This window comes from Molothrus aeneus, chromosome 10 (genome assembly GCF_037042795.1).
Source record: "Molothrus aeneus isolate 106 chromosome 10, BPBGC_Maene_1.0, whole genome shotgun sequence".
Taxonomy (NCBI): domain Eukaryota; kingdom Metazoa; phylum Chordata; class Aves; order Passeriformes; family Icteridae; genus Molothrus; species Molothrus aeneus.
The window spans coordinates 24,737,104-24,757,494 of NC_089655.1; the positions used below are offsets into that span (position 1 = coordinate 24,737,104).

The window sequence follows — 20,391 nt, forward strand, 5'->3', positions numbered from 1 at the left end:
GTCCCGGGGCGGTTTTGATGCCTTTCCCTGAGCATCAGTGTAAATAGAAGGAATGAAGGAAGGGGTGAATGAAGGAATTCTGGTTAAGGAATTCGGATTCTGCTGTAGGATTCCAAACACTTCTGACCTAAGCCTTATAGAAGCGTACAGGTTTTGTTCAAAATCGGGCTTTCTGGTCTGGTTTTTTTTTGGGATGTGTCCTTCTTTTACAGTTCTATTTTCATTGGCATTCAGGCAGGGTTATCTCACAGCACATGGCACAGGATTGTGTCCAGACAGGTCTGCAGTATCCCCAGTGAGGAGACTCCACACCCTCTCTGGTCTCTCTTACAGTGCTCGCAGCAGAGATCTTCCTTCTGTCGAGGTGGAACTTCCTGGGCTCAGTCCCGGTGCCATTGCTGGGTCTCGGGAACAGAGCCCTGGCAGAGCAGAGCTCTGACCCTCCCTGCACCCAGGGACAGACAGGGACAGTCAGGGCTGAGGGTCCCTCTTGAGGCTGAACAGCCCCAGCTCCCTCAGCCTTTCCCGGGCACGGAGGCTCCAGTGATCCCGATCCGCACTCCATCCCGGTTCCCGTTCCCGGTTCCGCTTTGCTGCCCCTGCCCCGTCAATCAGGGTCAGGGGGCGGTGCTATGCATGACGTCACCTCCATTTCACCAATGAGGGGCGGCCACGCCTGGCCCTCGCGGGGCGGGGCCGTTCTCTCAGCGCGGCGGAGGCGCCGGGGCCGCTCCGGGCCGTTCCCGCCCGCGCCGGGGCCGCTGCCGGGCCGTGCCGGACATGGCGCCCGCCATCGCCGCCGAGGAGGGCGGCCGGCAGCGCCGCGCCGCCACCCGCCAGCACAGCCTGGACCTGACGGGCGACCCGCCCCCCGACGGGCTGCCCGGCGACACCGAGGCGCTGCTGCCGGCGCCGGGGCGGGCGCGGGGGTACCGCGCGGAGCTGGGCAGCATCCTGCTGCTGCTGGTGCTGTACGTGCTGCAGGGCATCCCGCTGGGGCTGGCGGGCAGCGTGCCGCTCATCCTGCAGAGCAAGAGCGCCAGCTACACCGACCAGGCCTTCTTCAGCTTCGTGTTCTGGCCCTTCAGCCTGAAGCTGCTGTGGGCGCCCTTGGTAGACGCCGTGTACCTGCGCGGCTTCGGCCGCCGCAAGTCGTGGCTGGTGCCCACGCAGTACGTGCTGGGGCTCTTCATGATCTACATGTCCACGCAGGTGGACGCGCTGCTGGGCGACGGCCACGGCCGCGGCCCCGACGTGGCGGCTCTCACCGTCACCTTCTTCCTCTTCGAGTTCCTGGCGGCCACGCAGGACATCGCGGTGGACGGCTGGGCGCTCACCATGCTGTCCCGGGAGAACGTGGGCTACGCCTCCACCTGCAACTCCGTGGGGCAGACGGCCGGCTACTTCCTGGGAAACGTGCTGTTCCTGGCCCTGGAGTCCGCCTCCTTCTGCAACAAGTACCTGCGCTTCGAGCCGCAGCCGCGGGGCATCGTCACCCTCTCAGGTACGGCCGGGTGTGCCGCCCGCTGTGCTGGGACAGAGCCAGAGTGCGCTGGTTTGGAGGGGACTAAAGCGATCCCATGGCAGGGACACCTCCCACTGCCCCAGGTGCTCCAGCCCCAGTGTCCAGCCTGGCCTTGGGCACTGCCAGGGATCCAGGGGCAGCCCCAGCTGCTCTGGGCACCTGTGCCAGGCCTGCCCACCCTGCCGGGGAAGGATTTTTTCCTAATGATAATGGTTATATCTTCCTCAGGATGCTTCTTCCCTGTGCCTGGACCCCTCTGTGATTTGATGCTGGGAACCAAACAGATTTGGTGTGTCCCTTGCCCCGTGGGAAAGCACAGCCTGCTTGGAGGCTGGCAGAGCCCACTGGTAAATGCATTGGACTTCAGATTTTTCTGGGCTTTAACCTGCCTTGTCATTATCTTGGCTGACCTAAGCACTTTGGAGGAATCTTTTTTTTTTTTTTCCCTCCTGGTTTAATGGCCATGGACTAGATTACTCTTTAAGAAAAGCAAGCCAAAGTCTCCATGTGGGAAGAAGAAAGAAGGAAACAAACAAAAAAAAAAAAGGTTCTTCCAATATGATATTTTTCACAGAATAGAATTGAAAGTGTTCAGGGTTGAGCATGTAGCCAGTTTCTGAAGGAAGGCCTTATTTTAGTAAATTAAGGGGGATTTGCTTTTTCTCTTTAGCGAATTAAATGGAGTGTGGTAATCCAAGCATAACTGGCTGTCAGTGGAGGGATGTTTCTGTTTGCTGGGGTTTGGGATTTTTCTCAGAAAGGTTCTGTGTGGTAGTTATGTTAGGGGCATTACCCTGGAGATGCTTGGAAGTGCAGCTGGTTTGGTTGCAAGGTTGAGTGAGGACAGGAAATGCTGGCACCATTCTGGCTGCAGCCTCAGGGTGACCCTGGCAGTGAAGAGCAGCTCCCCAAGGTCTCAGTCTCTGCTCCCTCACACTGATTGCCTTGCCTGTGCCATCTCAGAGATCAGGTATGCCAGAACAGGCTGGAATTGTGTGAAGGGGAGCTTTGCTTTCTGTCCTGCCCCTGAGGGATGAACCAGGACAGCAGTGTCCACACTGCTGTGCTTGCCTGGTCTCTGCAGCTCTCAGCACTGCTCAGCAGTCCTCCCTGTGCTCCCAGCTGCCAGCCTGGTGCCTGGCCTGTGCCGAGGAGCACAAGTAGCCCTGCAAGTGTCCCAGCTGGTTCCTGGCTTTCCCTGGGGCTGTGCAGCTCCTGGGCTGGGTGTCCATCCCTCTCACTGCAGTGCACACTGACGTCTTTGCTGCTGATGCAACTTGCAGCCTCTGCTGTTCAGACAGCCTGGCTTGGCTGTACTTCCTTCACTGCCCAGGGTTTTGGTTGGTTGGGGTTTTTTCCTCTCAGGGCTGTTTGTATAAATGGGTTTTACTATTACCAAAGTGCTGTTTTTAAAAGATATTATCCCCTAACCCAAACAGCACCAATGCCACCTCCTTAACCTGCCCTGGAGTATTGATGTGGGTGGAGTAAGAACAGCAAATAACTGACACTATAGTTGCAGGATATGGTTTTTCAGGTGGTAAAACTGTAAGAAATGTCTGTTTCTCAGTCGTGTGAGTGGCACAGTTTGGTGTTTCCCTGGAGCAGCTGAGAGCAGCAGGAGTAACCAGCTCACCAAGGAGCATAGGGGCTCATTGGTCCTTGCCCTGGCTGTAATGGGCTCGTGATGAGCAGGTTTGGGCAGGTAAAGCAGCAGAAAACTTCACTGCTGGAAAAGGTGAATGTTCTCTGCCAGCTCAGAGCTCTGAGCACTTTTGTTGTAGGCTGAGCCCAGTGCCAGGGAAAAAACAAGTCAACACTCCATGGTCCAGAGGGAGCTGGGCCAGGGCAGGGTTAGGTGGATATCAGGGAAAGGTTCTTCCCCAGAGGGTGCTGGCACTGCCCAGGCTCCCCAGGGAATGGGCACAGCCCCGGGGCTGCCACAGCTCCAGGAGCCTTTGGGCAGCACTGCCAGGGCTGTCTTGTGCCAAACCAGGAGCTGGGATGATCCTTGTAGGTCTGTCCCATCTGAAGATATTCTGTGATCCTGAGTCAGCTTGGAGTTGTTGAGAAGCAGCAGCAGCATTCGTTGTTCTCATTAACTTCAGGAAATAATATGGACAGGTGTAAACCCATCATCAAACTCACCAAACCAGAGGCTGTGCTGGGCTGTGTCAGGCTGAGTGCCAGAGAAGGAAACAGGAAAAACCCTTCTGTGGGCTGATTGTCCTGGCATGTCCAGGGGTTTATTCAGCACTTGCTGTTCAGGTGACTTCAGTTTATTGAAGAGCAGGGGAAGCTCCCTGGCTGAGTTTGTGATTCCTGCCTGGTTTGCCCCTTCCTGGGAAAGGGAGGGACAGGGAAAGAGTGGACACAGAACAAATGTGCCCCTTAAAGGCCTCCCCCACTCACCTGTGCCAGGGACTGTGGAGCACCCCTCCTCCTGGGGGTCCTGGTTACCTGTACCACCTGGTACCTTCTTCAGGCTGTGTGCCAGCCTGATCCATCCCTGATCTAGTTCAAAAACTTGTCTTGCCCCATCTCAGTGGTTTATTTTGTTACTAGCAGTGTAGCTGCAGAAACAAAATAGGGATGGGGGAAGCAGCAGTGGTGGGACCAGAAAGTTTGTCCTTGAAATCCCTTATGTAAACTCGAATTTCAAAGTTCTTCTGCTTGTAGCCTGATGGTGAGTTTCCTTGTATTTGAAAGGAAATGTACCTTATTTTTGTGTAAACTGCCTACAGCCTCAAAAACCCCAGTTTTTCTTGTCTGAACTACTATGTATATATGGTGAGGTTTTTTTCTTTTTTCTTGCTTTGCTTTGTTGCTGATGCAGCCCCTGCAGTGCTGTGCTGCAGCTGACAGGGCTGGCCTGATCAGGAGCACTCATGTGATGATGCTCAGAGCTATTTCTATCCCCATCCTTGCACTGTGTGTCTCTCACTGCAGTGATAATGCTCAGGGTTATTATTAGAGAGCTGCTCCTCTACATCCTTTGTAGCCAGCAGCTGTGAGTAGTGAGACTCTCAGAAAATGCATCTTGCCTTGAGAATGTCTGCTCAGGGCACCTTGTGTTTTTAGGAGACAGCAATCTGACAGCGTTACTTCTGAGGTCATGTTTATTTTAGGAAAGGGAAAAGTAGCAGAAATGGCATGAGGAGCCTTTTTTCTGTTACCCTAGGAATGGTGGGACACACCTGGAGCAGTCCTTGCACGTTTTCTTCCCTGCTGTGCAGGAGAAGCAGGCAGTGATTGACCAAACCTTTGTCTCTGCCCTTTCACCAGCCCTGGCTGCTCCTGCTGGGTTTCCTGGAGGCTGCTGGAGCTGCTCCTGACCAGGAGGACTAAAGGCTGCTTCTGTCCTGCCCCCTGCACAGGCTGGGTTCCTCAGGCTGCTTCTGTCCTGCCCCCTGCACAGGCTGGGTTCCTCAGGCTGCTTCTGTCCTGCCCCCTGCACGGGCTGGGTTCTTCAGGCTGCTTCTGTCCTGCCCCCTGCACAGGCTGGGTTCCTTAGGCTGCTTCTGTCCTGCCCCCTGCACAGGCTGGATTCCTTAGGCTGCTTCTGTCCTGCCCCCTGCACAGGCTGGATTCCTTAGGCTGCTTCTGTCCTGCCCCCTGCACAGGCTGGGTTCTTCAGAGGCTGCTTCTGTCCTGCCCCCTGCACAGGCTGGGTTCTTCCCTGCCCCTGTCCTAGAGGCAGAGGATAGGATGATCTTGAACTGGCCATTCACTCAATCAGAAAGTACTCTCTTGGTGGTTTTTTACTGGCCCACATCCATGATTTAGCAGATTCTGATCTGCTTAAAACAGAGCACTGGAGTGCTGCCAAGGATCCACTTCAGCCAGATAAATCTGAGGATTCCTTACAACTCTGTAAAAACTTTCCTCGGGCCTCTTCACCCTCCTAAATGCCTGTTTCCTGCAGGTGGGAGGTGGATATTAGATAGGGCTGTAGAGCTGAGGCACAGAGTGGTTCCCTGACTGCAGGGTAAGGGAGGAGCTGGGAAGGAGCTCTGCCTCTGGAGCTTCTTCCCTGTTTTCTGACTATTACATGTGGTTTTCCTCCTTTATCAGCCTGTAGTGGTTTTGTGTGTAATCCTTCAACACGTTCATTTTTGCCTCTGTTCCTCCTCCAACGTGCTCACTGTGGTGAGAACTCACCAAGCAGCAGGGAGGTGGCCTGGTTTGCTGCTGCTCCTCTGCCTCAGCTCCAGCAAACACCTCCTTGCAGAGGAGGGCAGAGCTGTGTCACTCACTCTGTGCTTGTGGTTTGATTATTAGGTTTATATTCTACAACTGTCAATCATGGCTGCTGCAAAGAGATTTTTATTTTATTTTATTTTCCCCTCCAGATTTCCTGTTTTTCTGGGGAGCTGTCTTCTTAGTTACCACTACATTGGTTGCCTTTTTGAAAAAGGAAAACGAGGAGCTAATACCAGCAAAGGAGGAAACAAAAGGCATCACTGACACATACAGGCTGCTATTCTCAATAATCAAGATGCCAGCAGTTCTTACTTTCTGTCTCTTGATCCTCACTTCAAAAGTAAGTAAATACATTTAAGAATTGTTAAATGCTGGCATCAGAGTCTGGAAGGCTGCTGAGTCCCCGGGATGTAACTTAGTTTTGCTGTTGGCTGTCACAAGAGCTGTGAATTTTCACATGAAATTCAAGCAGAATGGGTTATCTCATTGTGCTGAGTAGGGCTGTGCAGCAGCAAAGCTTTGTGAGACCTTTTGTGTTTGACACAAGCATTGAAGAGAAGTTTGGTGGCAATGTGGTATTAAAGTAAAGTACATTTTTAAACAGTCTGCGTAGCCTGCAGTTAAAAGGGCAGGAAATGTTTGTTTTTAGCTCAGAATCCCTAGCTCTGTCCAAGCTGGGTTTCCATGGCTGCTAGTTGGACACTGAAGATGCCAGCAGCAGGGAAGGCACAGGAATGAATGGCAGTGCTGCTTAATGTTCCTGGAATAGTTTTGGCGGTGAGGAGTAAGAGTGTGCAAGTGTAGAACTAATCTGGAAATCAAATCAGGGGCAGAAGTGACTTCAGTGACAGTGTGTTCTGTATCCCATTTCTCAATTTACGTGATAGGGAGTAAATTGAATTTCCAGCCAAACTCCCTGTTCTCCTCAGCTTATTTTGTCTCCCTGACATTGCAGATTGGGTTTTCAGCAGCAGATGCTGTAACAGGACTCAAACTGGTGGAGGAGGGAGTCCCCAAGGAGCACCTGGCTCTGCTGGCAGTTCCAATGGTTCCTCTGCAGATCATCTTGCCTCTGGTTATCAGCAAATACACAGCGGGCCCCCAGCCCCTGAACACCTTCTACAAAGCAATGCCTTACAGGTAAAGCCTCATTTTAGTGGAACACAGTAATATGTGTGCTCAGTTTGTGTGTTCAGATCACCTGGAGGGTTTTGTGTGTAACTCTCTGACTTCCAGGTCCAGGGAAGTGTGTCAGGATTGTCACAGTGAGTTGAACTGTCTGGTTCATGCAGTGTCACTGTGTGGAAGCATGGGATGTGCATGTACAGCAGCATTAGAGCAGTGCTCTCCTGCTCCTAACTAACAATGCCACTGCTTGTCAAATATTTGATATCTAATTCTGAGATAGAAATAGGTGTAACTATTTGGATCTAAACTCTGGTAATGTACTCTCTGTAGCTGTTCAGTGGTTGATTTGTGTTGAGGAAGCACATGGGAAGAATTACTTGGAATGACAAATCATCTTTCTCATCCCTCCAGGCTGCTGCTTGGCCTGGAATTCGCTTTCCTGGTGTGGTGGGCTCCTAAAGTAAAGCATGAAGGAGGATTTCCTGTCTACTACTACGCTGTGGTGGTGCTGAGCTATGCTCTACACCAGGTAACAGTCACGGTGTGGGGAGGGGAAATGCTGTTCCCTGTCTTGTCCTGGGTCACACTGGAATCCCTCCAAGCCTGACCTGTGCTGTGTGCCAGGACTGACTTCTGATACTCTTGCCAGTGTTATTCCTCCCTATTCCCTGTGCTCCACTGGACATCATCTGCGAGCTGCTTTGAGTTCTCCATGCCTGGTGTAGTTCCCCAGATTCCTTTTTCCCCAGACCCAGAAGCTCAAAAGCACAGAGGACCTGGAGAAACCCCAGAACTGTGTCTGAGCTTGATAGGCATGCTGATGGTTGTGCAAACAAAGTTATGTGATCCTGGTCCTAGGAAAAATAATCAGTTGTTGGAGGAACATCATAATGGATCTGATCCAAAGACTTGGGAAACAGGCACCTGATACAGCATGGTCTTTGGATCAGAACTGGAATGCAGAGCCTTGAGAGGTGATTTTTAAATGCAGAAGGGTTGTGTTTAGGTGCTGGTTTAGCTGGCTGATTGTGTTTCAGTTAACCCAAGTCGTGCTAGTGCATGTGAGGCTGGGTCTGTTGCAGCATGACTTGAGACAAGCAGCAAGGCCACTGCCCGAGTTAGCACAGGGACAGGCTGCAGGAGGAGCTGCTGCTGGGATCATTTTCCAGTCAGTGCTGCTGAGCTCAGGGGAGCTCTCAGCAGGGTTGTGCTGGGGGTTTCAGCCCTGTCTGTGTGTGTGTCTGTGTGTCTGTGTGTCCCCAGATCACCCTGTACAGCATGTACGTGGCCATCATGGCCTTCAATGCCAAGGTCAGCGACCCGCTCATCGGGGGCACCTACATGACCCTGCTCAACACCGTCTCCAACCTGGGTGGCAACTGGCCCTCCACGGTGGCCCTGTGGCTGGTGGACCCCCTGACAGTGAAGGAGTGTGCTGGGGCCCAGGGCCACACCTGTGCCACTGCAGCAGCCACAGAGGTGAGCCTGGGGGCTGGGGGGTCTCTGCTCAATAGGTCAGTGAAATGGCTCCTTTGGGAACCTTCACAGTGTATGGCTGGTGCTTAAAAATTCCCACTGATGGAGCTCACTTTCCTGGCTGATAAAATCCAGGCTGTTAGCAGCTGTGCACTCTGAATAAGCATCCCTTACCCAGGGCTTGCAGCTGCAGAGTAGTGAGCCCTTTCTTCCCATGCTCACCTGGAGTAGAAGCACCAGACTGGTGCCACGTTCCGTGCAGTGTGAGGAGCCTGGAGGTGTGGTTTGAGTCAGGGGCTCTGTCCTTGGCAGGCTCTCTGTCCCTCCCCCAGGGCCTTCATTTCTGTGATAGGTTTTTCTTCCTCCTGTCTCCCTGGAGGCTTCTTATCTGCCTGCCTTGATACCTTCTCCAAGATGCTGCTCTGCTCTCTGATTTTGGTGTCCACTTTCCCCATGAAATCAAGTGGGACTGGCTGCCTGCCCAGTTCTGGGAGCCCTGTGGAAGAGAACAAAGAACTTGCTGTACACAGATCAAACACAAAACTGCTGGGAAAGCAACATTTCAAATTCACCTCCTCACAGCAAATGAGACATTTGACATGGCTGAAGAGTAGAAATGTTTGGGGTTTCTTTTTTTCTGTGCTCATGACTGAGATTTATTTCACTCCTGAATGCCAGGATGCTCTAGGACATGGAGGTTCTCTAAATTATCAAAGTGCTCTGGAGTCCATCATTATTTGTCTGAACTGGAGTTGTAGTTTTTATTGGTGCAGAGGGAAACTGCTTCTGCAGTAGATGCTTTCCCAGCCTCTCACTCATTATTAGCCTGTCACTAATTAGGTTCCTTGTGTCTCAGCCTCTACTGAGCTTGAGTCCTTCCTCCTTCACCTCACTCCTCTGATCTTTTCTCACATCCTCCTGGTTGGTGACATTCCACCACCAACCACTCCCTTCTTATTCCTAATCTGATTTTGACATGTCTCAGAATAATGAAAATGCTGGCAGAGCCTCAGCTCAGAGAGTTGATTAATCCTGGGATTAGAGCAGTGTTGAAAGCCAAACAATAGCAGAAACAATCCTGGGCTGTACAATCACCCTGTGAATGCTAGGGGTTTGTCTTCCAGTTCAAAACCATCCAGGGCGTGTTTCTCCCAGGTACAGAATCATAGGATGGTTTGGATTGGAAGGACCTAAAAGCCCATCCAGTGCCACGCCCTGCCATGGCCAGGGACACCTTCCACTGTCCCAGGCTGCTCCCAGCCCCGTCCAACCTGGCCTTGGACATTTCCAGGTCTGGGGGTCCACAACATGGATGGCTAGAGAAAAAAATCATCTTTCTCCGTGAGCTGGGGAGCAGTGGTTGCACCTGCAGGCCAGCACGGACAGCGGGGCTGTGTCTGTTTGCTGGAGTTTGCCCTTTGGGCTGATGTGCTCCATTTCCCACATGTTTAGGGCAGGTTTGGTACTTTGTTACTTTTCATGCTGCTGATAAGATCGAAAGCCTCTCTGACATACTGTATAGGAAACAACAAAGAGTAAAGAACTCTATTTAGTCCTGCCCAGGAGCAGGGAGGCAGCTCTGGAGTGCTGGTGCTCAGTGCATTCCCTGTGCTCTGTTTCAGCTGTGCACAGCAGCTGGGGGCTCCTGTGTGACCACCCTGGACGGGTACTACGTGGAGTCCATCATCTGCGTCATCCTGGGCTTTGCCTGGTGGTTCTTCCTTGGACCAAAATTCAAAAAGCTGCAGGACGAAGGACAGTCCTCGTGGAAGTGCAAGAGGAGCAATTGATGCACTTAGGTGTTGGATGGACCAGCAAGATGGTTTTAGTTTTATTACAAAGACGTACCCCATAATCAGCACCCCGGAATCTCGGTGTTCTGTGCCACGCCAGATCTGCGTGGCCGAGGCAGGGCTGTGCATGGCACCACTGCCCTCCCACAGCACAGCAGTTCAGAAAGGAATGGCCAAAGCAACACCTCCGTGCCCCATGCTTACTTACCCCTGACTCCAGAGCTGCTGGTTCCATAGGGCACCTCTGGGAAAGCTCCTGGTGCCGTGGCTGTAGAGGCAGCAGCATTGCCAGCTGAGTGCCAGCTTTTATTTTCACACAGAAATGATCTGACAGGGCAGCTGGGCCAGGGAAGGATGCCCAAGGCATTCTGACTTGGAGGTTAAGCATGGTACTGTGGAATTCCTTGTGGGAAGATCAGTGTGAGATGTCTGTGGGCTTTGCTTCTTCTCACTTTCTGAACTGTAACCACGCCTCAAAGGATGAAACGTTCCGGAGATTCTTTTAAATGTATTTTCTGGCTTTTATAAGCTTTAAAGGTTTATAAGAAACTATTTTTATAAGCAAATTACATTTGTTTAATTTATTTCTGCTGTTTCAAGGCAGTTTGATTTACGTTCAAGGTAATTTCTTGAAGGCAAAATGCTGTAAGGTAGGGCTGGAATAACGCACAATCCTCTGAGCCTTGAGTCCTGCAGCTGGAGCTGGAGGTGCTTCCCAAGGGAGGGCACGTGGGCCTTTGGAAGGGGTGAGTTGACAGGGGAAAACCAATCCATTGGTTTTCCAAAGTGTATTACTAAAATTTGAAAGTTCATTCTCAAAAGCAGTGGGAGCGCCGAGAGTTCCCCCAGGCAGGGGTGAGAAGAGTGAGGTGGTGATGGCAGAGGTGCCAAATTCCAGGGAGCTGGTGCAGGACTCGCCCTCACACCAGTCCAAGGGGCACAGTCCTGTGGCAGAGCTGCTGCAGAATTCACTGCTGGTGCCATGTGGTGGAAACATCCCCGCTGGATTTCTCTCACTGAGCTCCCTCCTGAGTGCCTTAGGGACCCACAGGGGCTGCAGAGGCACTCGGACCCCGCTGGGTGTATGTGGAATATTGGTATTAAAAAGGGAAAACTATTAAACATCCCTTGCAAAGGTGCACGAGGTTCCCTGCCACGTTTCTTGTCAATATTTGAAAGGACTGGGCTGGGAGGGGGTTTGGGATCTTCTGCTACTACTGTGTGTGTTGGGGGAAAGGTGACCCAGTGCCACCTCTGGAGTGCTGGGGGGTGGGTGGGTGTACAAAGGGTCTCCTTGGCATCAGGGGTAAGGAGGGGACTGGAAGAGGACACTGGGACCTCGTGCTTCACTGGGCACTGCCTCCTGTCCTGTGTCCCCTCCCTCAAGGGACACACACCTCACAGTTTGCTGCAAGCACAGCAAAACTACTCGTGCTAGGTGAAATCACATGGGTTTTACTGCCCCAGCCGAATTTCTTCCAATTTCCCCTCTGCATAAGAACAAAACATTAAAATATATCAGATTTATGTCTGCCCCTTTCAGTCCCTGTCCCACCAGCTCCACTGTAGTAACTCTGTGAAGCACTTCAGTTCTGTATCCCCTCTGAACCATAGGCTGCTTATTGAATTATATCTTGCATCCCTAGAGGGGTTGTTTTAACATTTCTGATTGTGAGGAAAAACTTCAAGTGCACAAGCTGATAAATTAAATTTGCTGTGTATTAGATTTGGGTTTTACTTTGCAATTTTTTTTCACTATTTCTAAAGGTGCCAGTGAAACTTGTCACTAATAAAGATGGCTTAAGGATTAACTCAATCAATAATTAGATAATCAACAATGTCAAAATTGCACATAAACTCCAAATAGGTAGGAGTAGATATGTTACCTGAAATAAATAACTGTGTTATTTTTCAAGCTGGTGAAACAAGTTAATGGATTAGTGCTTTTAATTTAAGTACCTATTTTGTAAGTTGGAAATGTTGCTGCTGTGCCAGCCCTTTAGCAGGCTGCTGAAGAGCACCCATAAAATTTTGATCTTGCTACTTTTTTTCTACCAACTCTGATCAAAAGTGGTTTTTCTTTTTAACATTAGAATTCGTACAGACTTAAACATCTTTAGCATTAAAAAAAAAAAAAAAAACCAAAAAATAAACCCCAAACCAACAAGAAAAACAAACTAAACAAATTTGAAATGCCAAGAAGAAAGGAGCATGCGAAGGGTCGGAGGAGGTGTGCTACAGGTTTGAGGAGATCAATGCAGAGTTCAAGAGCTCAGAGCCCCTGGCAGGGCCTGAAGGGGCTCCAGGAGAGCTGCAGAGGGACTGGGGACAAGGATGGAGGGACAGGAGCCAGGGAATGGCTGCCAGTGCCAGAGGGCAGGGCTGGGTGGGAGATTGGGAATTCCTGGCTGGGATGGGATTCCCAGAGCAGCTGGGGCTGCCCCTGCATCCCTGGCAGTGTCCCAGCCAGGGCTGCTCGGGGCCGGTGTCGCTCCATGGCACGGTGGCACCGGGCGCTGTTCGTTCCCCGGCTGCTCCGCGGCAGGGGCAGCACCGGGCGCTGTTCGTTTCCCGTTCCCGTAGCTCGGTGGCACCGGGCGCTGTTCGCTCCCCGGCTCCCGCGGGGGCGCTCGGCACGCCGCGATGTCGGAGCGGGGCGGCGGCGGCTCCGAGCGCGCCGCGCTGGCCCTGGCCCGGCTTTCCGAGTGGGCGGACGCGCACCTGGGGCTGCTGCGGGTACCGGGGCTGGGCGGGCACCGGGGCTGGGCGGGTTCCCGGCCGGGGGGGCCCGCTGGGCCCGGCTGAGCCCCGTTCTCCTCCGCAGGGCCTGATCGCCGGCGCGGCCGTGGCCGGGGTGCTGCTGCTGGCCCGGAGCTTCCGCGTGGTGAGTGCGGGGCCGGGCCCGGGGGTGCGGGGGAGCCCGGCACGGGCCCGGGGGATGCGGGAGAGCCCGGCAGGGGCCCAGGGGGATGCGGGAGAGCCCAGCATGGGCCCGGGAGATGCGGGGGAAGCTCGGCACGGGCGCTCGGAACGGAGGAATAAGTGGAGAGCCCGGCACGGCCTCCCAGAGCCGGGGTGAGCCCGTCACGGGCCCAGGGGATGTAGGGCGAGCCCAGCACGGCCTCTCAGAACCGGGAGGTACGGAGAGAGCCCGGCATGGGCCCGGGGGTCGGGGGAGAGCCCGGCACAGCCCCTCAGAACCGGGGGCAGCCCGGCATGGGCCCGGGGAATGCGGGAGAACCCGGCACGGCTTCTCAGAACCAGGGCAGCCCGGCGCGGCCGCTCGGGCCCGCGGTGGAGGGGTCGGGCCTGCCCTGCCGTGCCCGGCCCTCCCTCACGGCCGTGGCTGTGCCGCCCGGGGCTGTTCTGCGGCATTCCCGTGTTTTGTTCGGGTTTGCGCAAAGCGGGAGCAGGAGGCTCCCGCGAAAGGCTGCCCACTCATCAGTACTTAACGATATTTATATATTTTAACAAACCATCAGCATTCGCTGCTTACAAATTCCGTAACTTTTCCGTCGATTCGCTTTCAGCCCTTCTGTGTCAGCTGTGTCTGTAGTTTCTCATGCTGATCAGCCCCAGCCCTTCCCTCTGCCGGAGCGCGGGGTCCCTTTGGCCCGGGTGGCCAGTGCTCAGTGGCCGGTGGCTGGTGCTCGGTGGTCAGTGGTCAGTGGCCGGTGGTCAGTGCTCAGTGCTCAGTGCTCAGTGGCCGGTGCTCAGTGCTCGGTGCTCAGTGCTCAGTGGTCGCGCTGTCCCCCTGCTGCAATTGCCTTTTCCCCGGGACGGCTCAGCCCGGCCGCCCCCACGGCTGGTGGCTCCCGCCCAGACAGCCCATTCATCTTGGCATTGTCTTCCCTTTTCCTTAAAACTAAAGATTAGCCAAGCGTGCAAGGTTCACAGTGCGGTTGCTTAATCATAACGGTCCTGCTACAGCTACTGATTAACAAGTGAGAAAACCAGCAGAGTTTGATTCAGGTCCTGAGGGGCTCGATATCGCTGTCCTGTGGCATCTCCACGGGTCCCTTGTTCTCGCCTGTTCCTGAGGCCCCTGGGAGGGGTAATGACCCCTTTGCCTGTCCCACTGCAGCTCAAGCACCCTCCCTTGTCCAAACACAGCTGAAACAGCCGCTTGCCTTGAGTATTCTCTGTCCTTCCACGTGCAGAACTGCTTCTGAATGGTTTTAAACATCACCCAAATCTTCCCTCGCTCTCAGGATGGTCAGGGCACGCTGGGCTAACACCATGCTGCTCACTCCTGGAGAAGCTGAACCTCCACGGGCAGGAGCCAGGAGCCACCGTGCTCCCACGGGGTTCCAGCTGCTTAAAAAATCACAGTTACCTTCATCTTCCCCCTGCACAATTCCAAATGATACAAAAGAACATTTGTGTGGTGTTTTTACTTAAACATCCTACCAGGAAACCTGAACTACAAATGTTGCCAGAATGCTTTTTCTTTGTCTTTTTTTTGGTTGTTTTGACCCAAGTGCCTGTGAATGCACTAACCTGGCTGGTGGAGCAAATGAGATCAGCTTTGAACAACTTTTATTCCTAAAAACCTCCAGGTTTCCTGCCTGCAAGGTCCCAAATTCCCTTGTTCCCAGTGGCAGGCCCTATGGGCCGCAGAGGGGGAGGTTTGCTGAATAAATAACACACAGGAGACAGCTTTAGTTGTGGTGTTTTGGGGGTTTATTTCCCACAGTTGTACAGCACTGCTCAGTGAGTTTCACAGCTCTGTAGGTCAGTGCTCTGCTAAGGCCTCTTACAGTGTCTGAAATTTTGGGGGTCTTAATTTTTTGGGGTCTCACATGTCCTTCTGTCTCACCCCAGACCTGTGGCTGCTCCATTCCTGTGCCAGGGCCCAAGTCTTTGCTGCTGCTCGGCTTGGTTTTCCTGTGTGATCACATAACCATCCCCTTTGGATCCTCCCAGGCTGTAGTATCAAATTTAATCATCTTGTGATCTTCTCAAAGCTGTTCACCTGCCTTTGTCCCTCTCCTGGTTTCCTCCGGCATCAAAGGCGGGGTTGTTTCTGCCCTCCCTGCTCTGCCTTTGTTTTCAGCGTGTCTGTCCTCTGGCTTCCTTTCACCCCTCTCCCAGCCCCATTCAGGCTGCTTCTAAAACACTTTTCTCGGGGATTCAAGTGAGCTTCAATAGGCATTGCTCAAAAAATGGCAGTTTCTGTTCTTTCTCTAAACCTGGTTTTTACGTCTGTGCCGACATTGCAAGCCCTGTAAAACAGGGAAAATGGTAAGTGTGGAGAGGCTGGCACAGCTTCTGCAGCTGATCACTATTAAATATATATCTATATTTACTTGCCCATGGTGTGTAATAATAGAGGTGGAATTTCCCAAACTATTTTAAGACGTTGGATTTAGTGTGGCTGTAACTGCTCTGTACTCTTTCTTAAAATTTTGTCTTTGTCTTCCTTCCATTAATAGACAACGAAATTCACAAATCCTTTGGAAATACCCGTGGAGTTTGTAGAAAAGAATGTGAAACTGAGAGGGAAATTACATCACATCACAGAGAAGGGCCTGGAAGTTGAGCACATTCCCATCAGCATTCCTTTCATCTCAGCCATCCAGAGAAAATGTGAGTAATGAGGAAAAGAGTGTGAAGAGCAAAGGCAGAAATGAAATGTACTGCTCTTAGAGTGGCTGCAAGCTTGAGAGGAAGGGCTGAGGCACATTTCCAGCTCTGCCTTTTGGTCTTTCTGTGCTTTGCAGGTGGGAAACTGGGAAATAAAAAACATGAGGAGACAGAGAGTTTGTCACTACAGTGTTTGTGTTAATCTTTACAGTTACTGTGATAGTTTCCAGTAGCAGAAGTAAGCACGCAGGCAGTGCTTCTGCTTGCACAGCTCATCTCATTCCTGGCAAAAAGCCTCTGTTGAGATTGTGCTTTTATTTGCAGACACCAGTTTTTGGGGACAATTTTTCTGTCAGAAACAAACTGTCCATCAAGTCCGTGACTCACACTGGCTGTGCAAACACCAGCAGGAGCTGATGCTTCTGCCCCTGTGGATGAAAGATAGGGACTGAGAGTGGGGACAGATCTTTTTCTTTGCATGCACAATAAGCCAAATTATGAATTGGGCAACCTTGAATTGATATATTTTTTTCCCTGAAGAAGAGATGAGACCAAATTCCTGTTTGCTTTGAGGAAGTAAAAGGGAATGTTTTAGTCCAGAGGAATCAATTCATTGCCAGCAGCTGAGGGTGGTGCTAAGGCTGAGCTGTGGCCCAGCAGCAGATCTGTCCTTTCCCTTGCAGGGCAGCCAGAGGGGCTCCTGCTGATCCGCCTGGCCGGGGTGGAGCTGGCTGCAGGTGGCACGGCCTGGCTGCAGCGGGAGCTGCTCCCCAAACAGCCCCTGTGGTTCCAGCTCCTGGGGAGGGACAGCTCGGCCCTGGACTGCCTCGTCCTAGTCCATAAGGTAAGGAGACACACAAACACTGTCTCTTAGCTGCAGTTTTAGATGTGACTGTAGTCACACAGTTCTCTCAGTGCATTTAACAAATGCTATTGTTTATGATTTATCATCCTTGGTGTGAATTTTAAATGTTGCATTTGCAAATCTGATTGCAGGAGCAGTAGTTTTTCAGACTGATTCATGGCAGCTATGTGTTTCTCTGCCTGTGCCAAAAAGGCATCTGTAGTTCTGATTAGCCTAATGTTTGTTATCTAGTGTTCCCTCACAAATGCCTTGCATTATAGAATCACAGCATGGTTTGGGTTGGAAGGGACTTACAGACCATGCAGTCCCAGCCCATGGGCAGGGATGCCCTCCACTGTCCCAGGTGCTCCCAGCCCCAGTGTCCAGCCTGGCCTTGGGCACTGCCAGGGATGCAGGGGCAGCCCCAGCTGCTCTGGGCACCCTGTGCCAGGGCCTGCCCACCCTCACACTGGGGTTGGGTTTGAAGTCACCTGGATTCCTCTTCACTTCTAACTTCTCCTGACAAAGTGTAGGTACAGCCGTGAGTAAAGCTTGTACCTCTGAGGGAGTTCACACCAAACCCCAAATAAGCCTGTTTCAATGGTGAGTATCTGTTTATTGTGGTTTTTCTAGGGTGGGTTTTTCAGCATGTGCTTGAATGAAGAGCTCCTGAGCCAAGGGCTGGCCAGAGCAGCCCGGATTGAGGGGCTGCCTCACCACTCCCGCCTCTACTGGAAACTGCACAAAAGGCTCCTCCAGGCCGAGTTAAAGGCTGTGAAGAAAAATAAAGGCATATGGAAAGAGCAGAGCTACTCTGAAAGAGTCCAGGAGAGCATAAGCCGCAATAAATTCCTGCAGAGGCTGAAACAGTTTGTGAGCTGGGTTAGAAGCTCTACTGAGAGGTGAAAGGGTGGGAAAATGCAGCTCCCCAAGTTGTGGGGAATGTGTATGTTTGTGATCACAAACAGTGCTATGATGTTGAGGGTCCCTGTCTCAAGCACAAACCCCACAGTTCATGGTTACACAGAATGGAAATCCCCAGTTCGTGGTAACACAGAATAGAAACCCCCGTTCATGGTTATTTAGAACACATCCCATATCATAACCCCCACGGGATTGCAGTTTAGTAGCAGTGTGCAGGCCACCAGTGAAAATGTTCTGATGCCAAACTTCTCCACAGTGATGTCCTCAATTAGTTGTCTAGTTTTCCACCTGCTGAACTCCTCCAGGCTGCCCAGTGCAGGTTTGAGGGGCAGGGTCCCTTCACACCTCTGTAATGTGCCACTGCTGCTGAGCCCACACTGGACACAAACCCCATGTCAGGCCTTGACAAAGCTCGTGGGATGGGTTTAAACACAACCTTTTGGTTTGAATTCTGTTCTTATGCTACTTTTTGGTGTAATTTGTGGTTTAAAACTCATTCATCTTGAATGATGGGTTGCATTGTTAGTGATATAAAAGGTGATTTGTTATGGTTGATCTTAAAAAGCTGATAAGGTTGTAATAACTAAAGTTCCTCAGGGGAAAAACATCACTTGGTGCATCAAAGAATATAATGTCAGGAATCCAAATATTTCAAAGACAACTTTCATTTGAAGAGGAAAAAACCTGTGGGTTTTTTTTTCTGATGGTTCTGTATCTAAAATTAGACGAATATAAAACTTTAACATGAAATTTGACAAGGAGGATCAGACTGTGCTAAGAACTTGAATTCTTGCTTTATTTTTGATACACGTGTGAAGTATATGAGTGTATTACTATTTATGTTGTAAATATTCTCAGAATAAAGATTGAATTTCTCAAGTTCATTGTTACATGTTTTATACACCTAGCCCTTGACCTTTGTTTAACCTCCCACAGTCCCAATATTTATTAAAAGTGAAGTGTTTTACAGATTTTCTTTCTTTTTGTGTGATTGCTTTCCAATGAAACACTGGGTAGAAGAGTGTGGTACAAAAAAACCTTAATAATTGACCACTGCTTATCTGGCAATTGATTTATCTGTTGCTACATCAGCATTTTCTCTACTGACTTCAGGGCAAAGTTTTGACTCTTGAGATCCTCAAAAAAAAATCCAGTTTCCTTGGGTAAGAATAGATGTTAGTGGTTCTTTAGTCCTTTTGTTCCTGGTCCTCCCAGGGTGAGGCTGGTGCTAGGGAGCAGCGAGCCATGAAATACCTGCAGTGTTGGAACCCAGTGTGGGAGAGAGGGGAGGCAGCTCTGGGGCAGCAAACCAGGTGTCTGTGCCTGTTAAAAATGGAAAATAGGAAAAGTGAGATCCTGGGTTTATGCATAAGACAGTGGAGGGCTGAGCCAGCCACCACTGTGGTTCTTGGACGTGAAACTCATAAGGTAGTCAGGGATTTGGGATTGGCTGTGGCACCCTCCAGAGCAAAACTCTTGATTGTTAACCCCAAAGTACGCATTCAGGCTCAGCAACAATCCACTTCTGGGGGTTTTTAGGTGTTCCTACGTCTGGGAAGTAGGAGGAGCTTTTCCAAGCTGGGCATAATTGTACACTGATGATTTATTTTCTGTAATAATTAAATATAATTCTGGACTTCACACTTCTGTTCTGTAGATGAGTCACAGGAGGATTTATCACAAAAATCCACTGTAAAGCTGAGAGAAAAGTCTCAGGAAGCCACATGCTACATTTCTAGCAAGCAGAGGTGAGGTGTGGGCGAATGTGAACAGAGTGTGTTGTTCTCTCACATGGGTTTGGGCTTGCAGTGACAAATGATTTCTTGAGGGTCAGGTCCTGTAATTGTTTGTTAATGCTGTTTTCCTTATCACGCAGGGCTTATCTTTAAAAAAAACCCCAACCCACCAGCACACCCTCCCCCCTCAGAAAGAGCCCAATTCAGTTCAAAGCTGTGCTTTCCATCTGTGCAGGGCTTGAGAGGTTGCAGATCCTGTCTCTGTGGGAGGCCTGGCTATTGGAAAAGCAGTAATAGGAGCAGAGACAAATATCTCTGCAGCCCCCGGCGGAGCTGGCTGGGGGAGAAGCAGCATTTACCCCCCTACATAAACCCCTACATAACCGGCTGCCTCTCAGCAGCTCCATCCCTCCCTTCACCCGCAGCAGTGCCCAGCAGATTTCCAACAGAGAAGGCAGTTCTGTGGCTGGGAATAGGGACAAGAATTAAACTGTTTAGCACTTGTGCCTTTGCCCTCCCAACTCTGAATGCGCCGTGAGCGATGCAACATCTTCAAAAGACCTCAGGGAATGAAAGGAGAAACCCGGCCTCCAAATGGCCCAAGAAAAATACCTCTGACACTGCACAGACTTTTTATTGCTGGTGTGGCATGTCAGGCAAATGGCAATAAACATCCCTCAGAGCCCACCGGCAGCGCGGGCACCGGGCTGCTCTTTGCATCCTTTGGGAACAAACTTCTGAGCAGGGCTATTGTCATGGGAGAACGGGGAAGGGCTTTAAACGAAGGGAGATCCGTTTAGATTGGATTTAAGAAAGAATTGTTTTACTCAGAGGGTGGTGAAGCCCTGGTGCGGGGTGCCCAGAGAAGCTGCGGCTGCCCCATCCCTGGCAGTGTCCGAGGCCAGGTTGGACAGGGTTTGGAGCAGCCTGGGACAGAGGAAGGTGTCCCCGCCACGGCAGTGTGGGGTGGGAGGGCCGGGGGTCTCCATGGCACCCGCTGGGCGAGGGGCCGCCCCGAGGGGCCGCTTCTCGCTCTGTTCCCATCGCGTCTCACCGGCACCGCTCCCCGCGGCTCGGCCGGGGAGCTCGGTGAGTCCCGCGGGAGGAGACTCTGCCGGGCGGGCGGGGGTCGGGCCGGGCAGCGCTGAGGGGATCGATTCGGGGGACTCAGTCCCG

At 51.7% G+C, this 20,391-nt stretch overlaps 2 protein-coding genes across 3 annotated transcripts; both read left to right on the plus strand.

The window, feature by feature from the left end:
* Window positions 1-780: 780 nt before the first annotated feature.
* SLC33A1 (solute carrier family 33 member 1) lies at window positions 781-11,851 on the plus strand. 2 transcript variants are annotated; one of them, XM_066556912.1, is made up of 6 exons: window positions 781-1,504; window positions 5,878-6,068; window positions 6,684-6,868; window positions 7,268-7,385; window positions 8,120-8,335; window positions 9,955-11,851. In XM_066556912.1, exons 1-6 carry the CDS (start codon window positions 781-783, stop codon window positions 10,120-10,122), a joined length of 1,602 nt encoding a protein of 533 aa, XP_066413009.1. In that variant the 3' UTR covers window positions 10,123-11,851. The 2 variants fall into 2 exon arrangements, with proteins under 2 accessions (XP_066413009.1, XP_066413010.1); XM_066556913.1 differs by lacking the exons at window positions 5,878-6,068; window positions 7,268-7,385.
* Window positions 11,852-12,759: 908 nt separating this feature from the next.
* On the plus strand, window positions 12,760-18,451 carry C10H3orf33 (chromosome 10 C3orf33 homolog). Its single transcript, XM_066556616.1, has 5 exons — window positions 12,760-12,861; window positions 12,950-13,009; window positions 15,561-15,714; window positions 16,395-16,555; window positions 17,189-18,451. The coding sequence occupies exons 1-5, from the start codon at window positions 12,769-12,771 to the stop codon at window positions 17,459-17,461; spliced, it is 741 nt and encodes a 246-aa protein (XP_066412713.1). The 5' UTR covers window positions 12,760-12,768; the 3' UTR covers window positions 17,462-18,451.
* Window positions 18,452-20,391: the final 1,940 nt, after the last annotated feature.

Bases quoted from the DNA above. Each gene is read 5' to 3' on its own strand.
- SLC33A1 (XM_066556912.1), top strand. From the start codon at position 781: ATGGCGCCCGCCATCGCCGCCGAGGAGGGCGGCCGGCAGCGCCGCGCC. The intron at 1,505-5,877 runs GTACGGCCGGGT...TTTCCCCTCCAG, and splicing joins GGGCATCGTCACCCTCTCAG to ATTTCCTGTTTTTCTGGGGA. The intron at 6,869-7,267 runs GTAAAGCCTCAT...TCATCCCTCCAG, and splicing joins TACAAAGCAATGCCTTACAG to GCTGCTGCTTGGCCTGGAAT.
- C10H3orf33 (XM_066556616.1), top strand. From the start codon at position 12,769: ATGTCGGAGCGGGGCGGCGGCGGCTCCGAGCGCGCCGCGCTGGCCCTG. The intron at 13,010-15,560 runs GTGAGTGCGGGG...TTCCATTAATAG, and splicing joins TGGCCCGGAGCTTCCGCGTG to ACAACGAAATTCACAAATCC. The intron at 16,556-17,188 runs GTAAGGAGACAC...TGGTTTTTCTAG, and splicing joins GCCTCGTCCTAGTCCATAAG to GGTGGGTTTTTCAGCATGTG.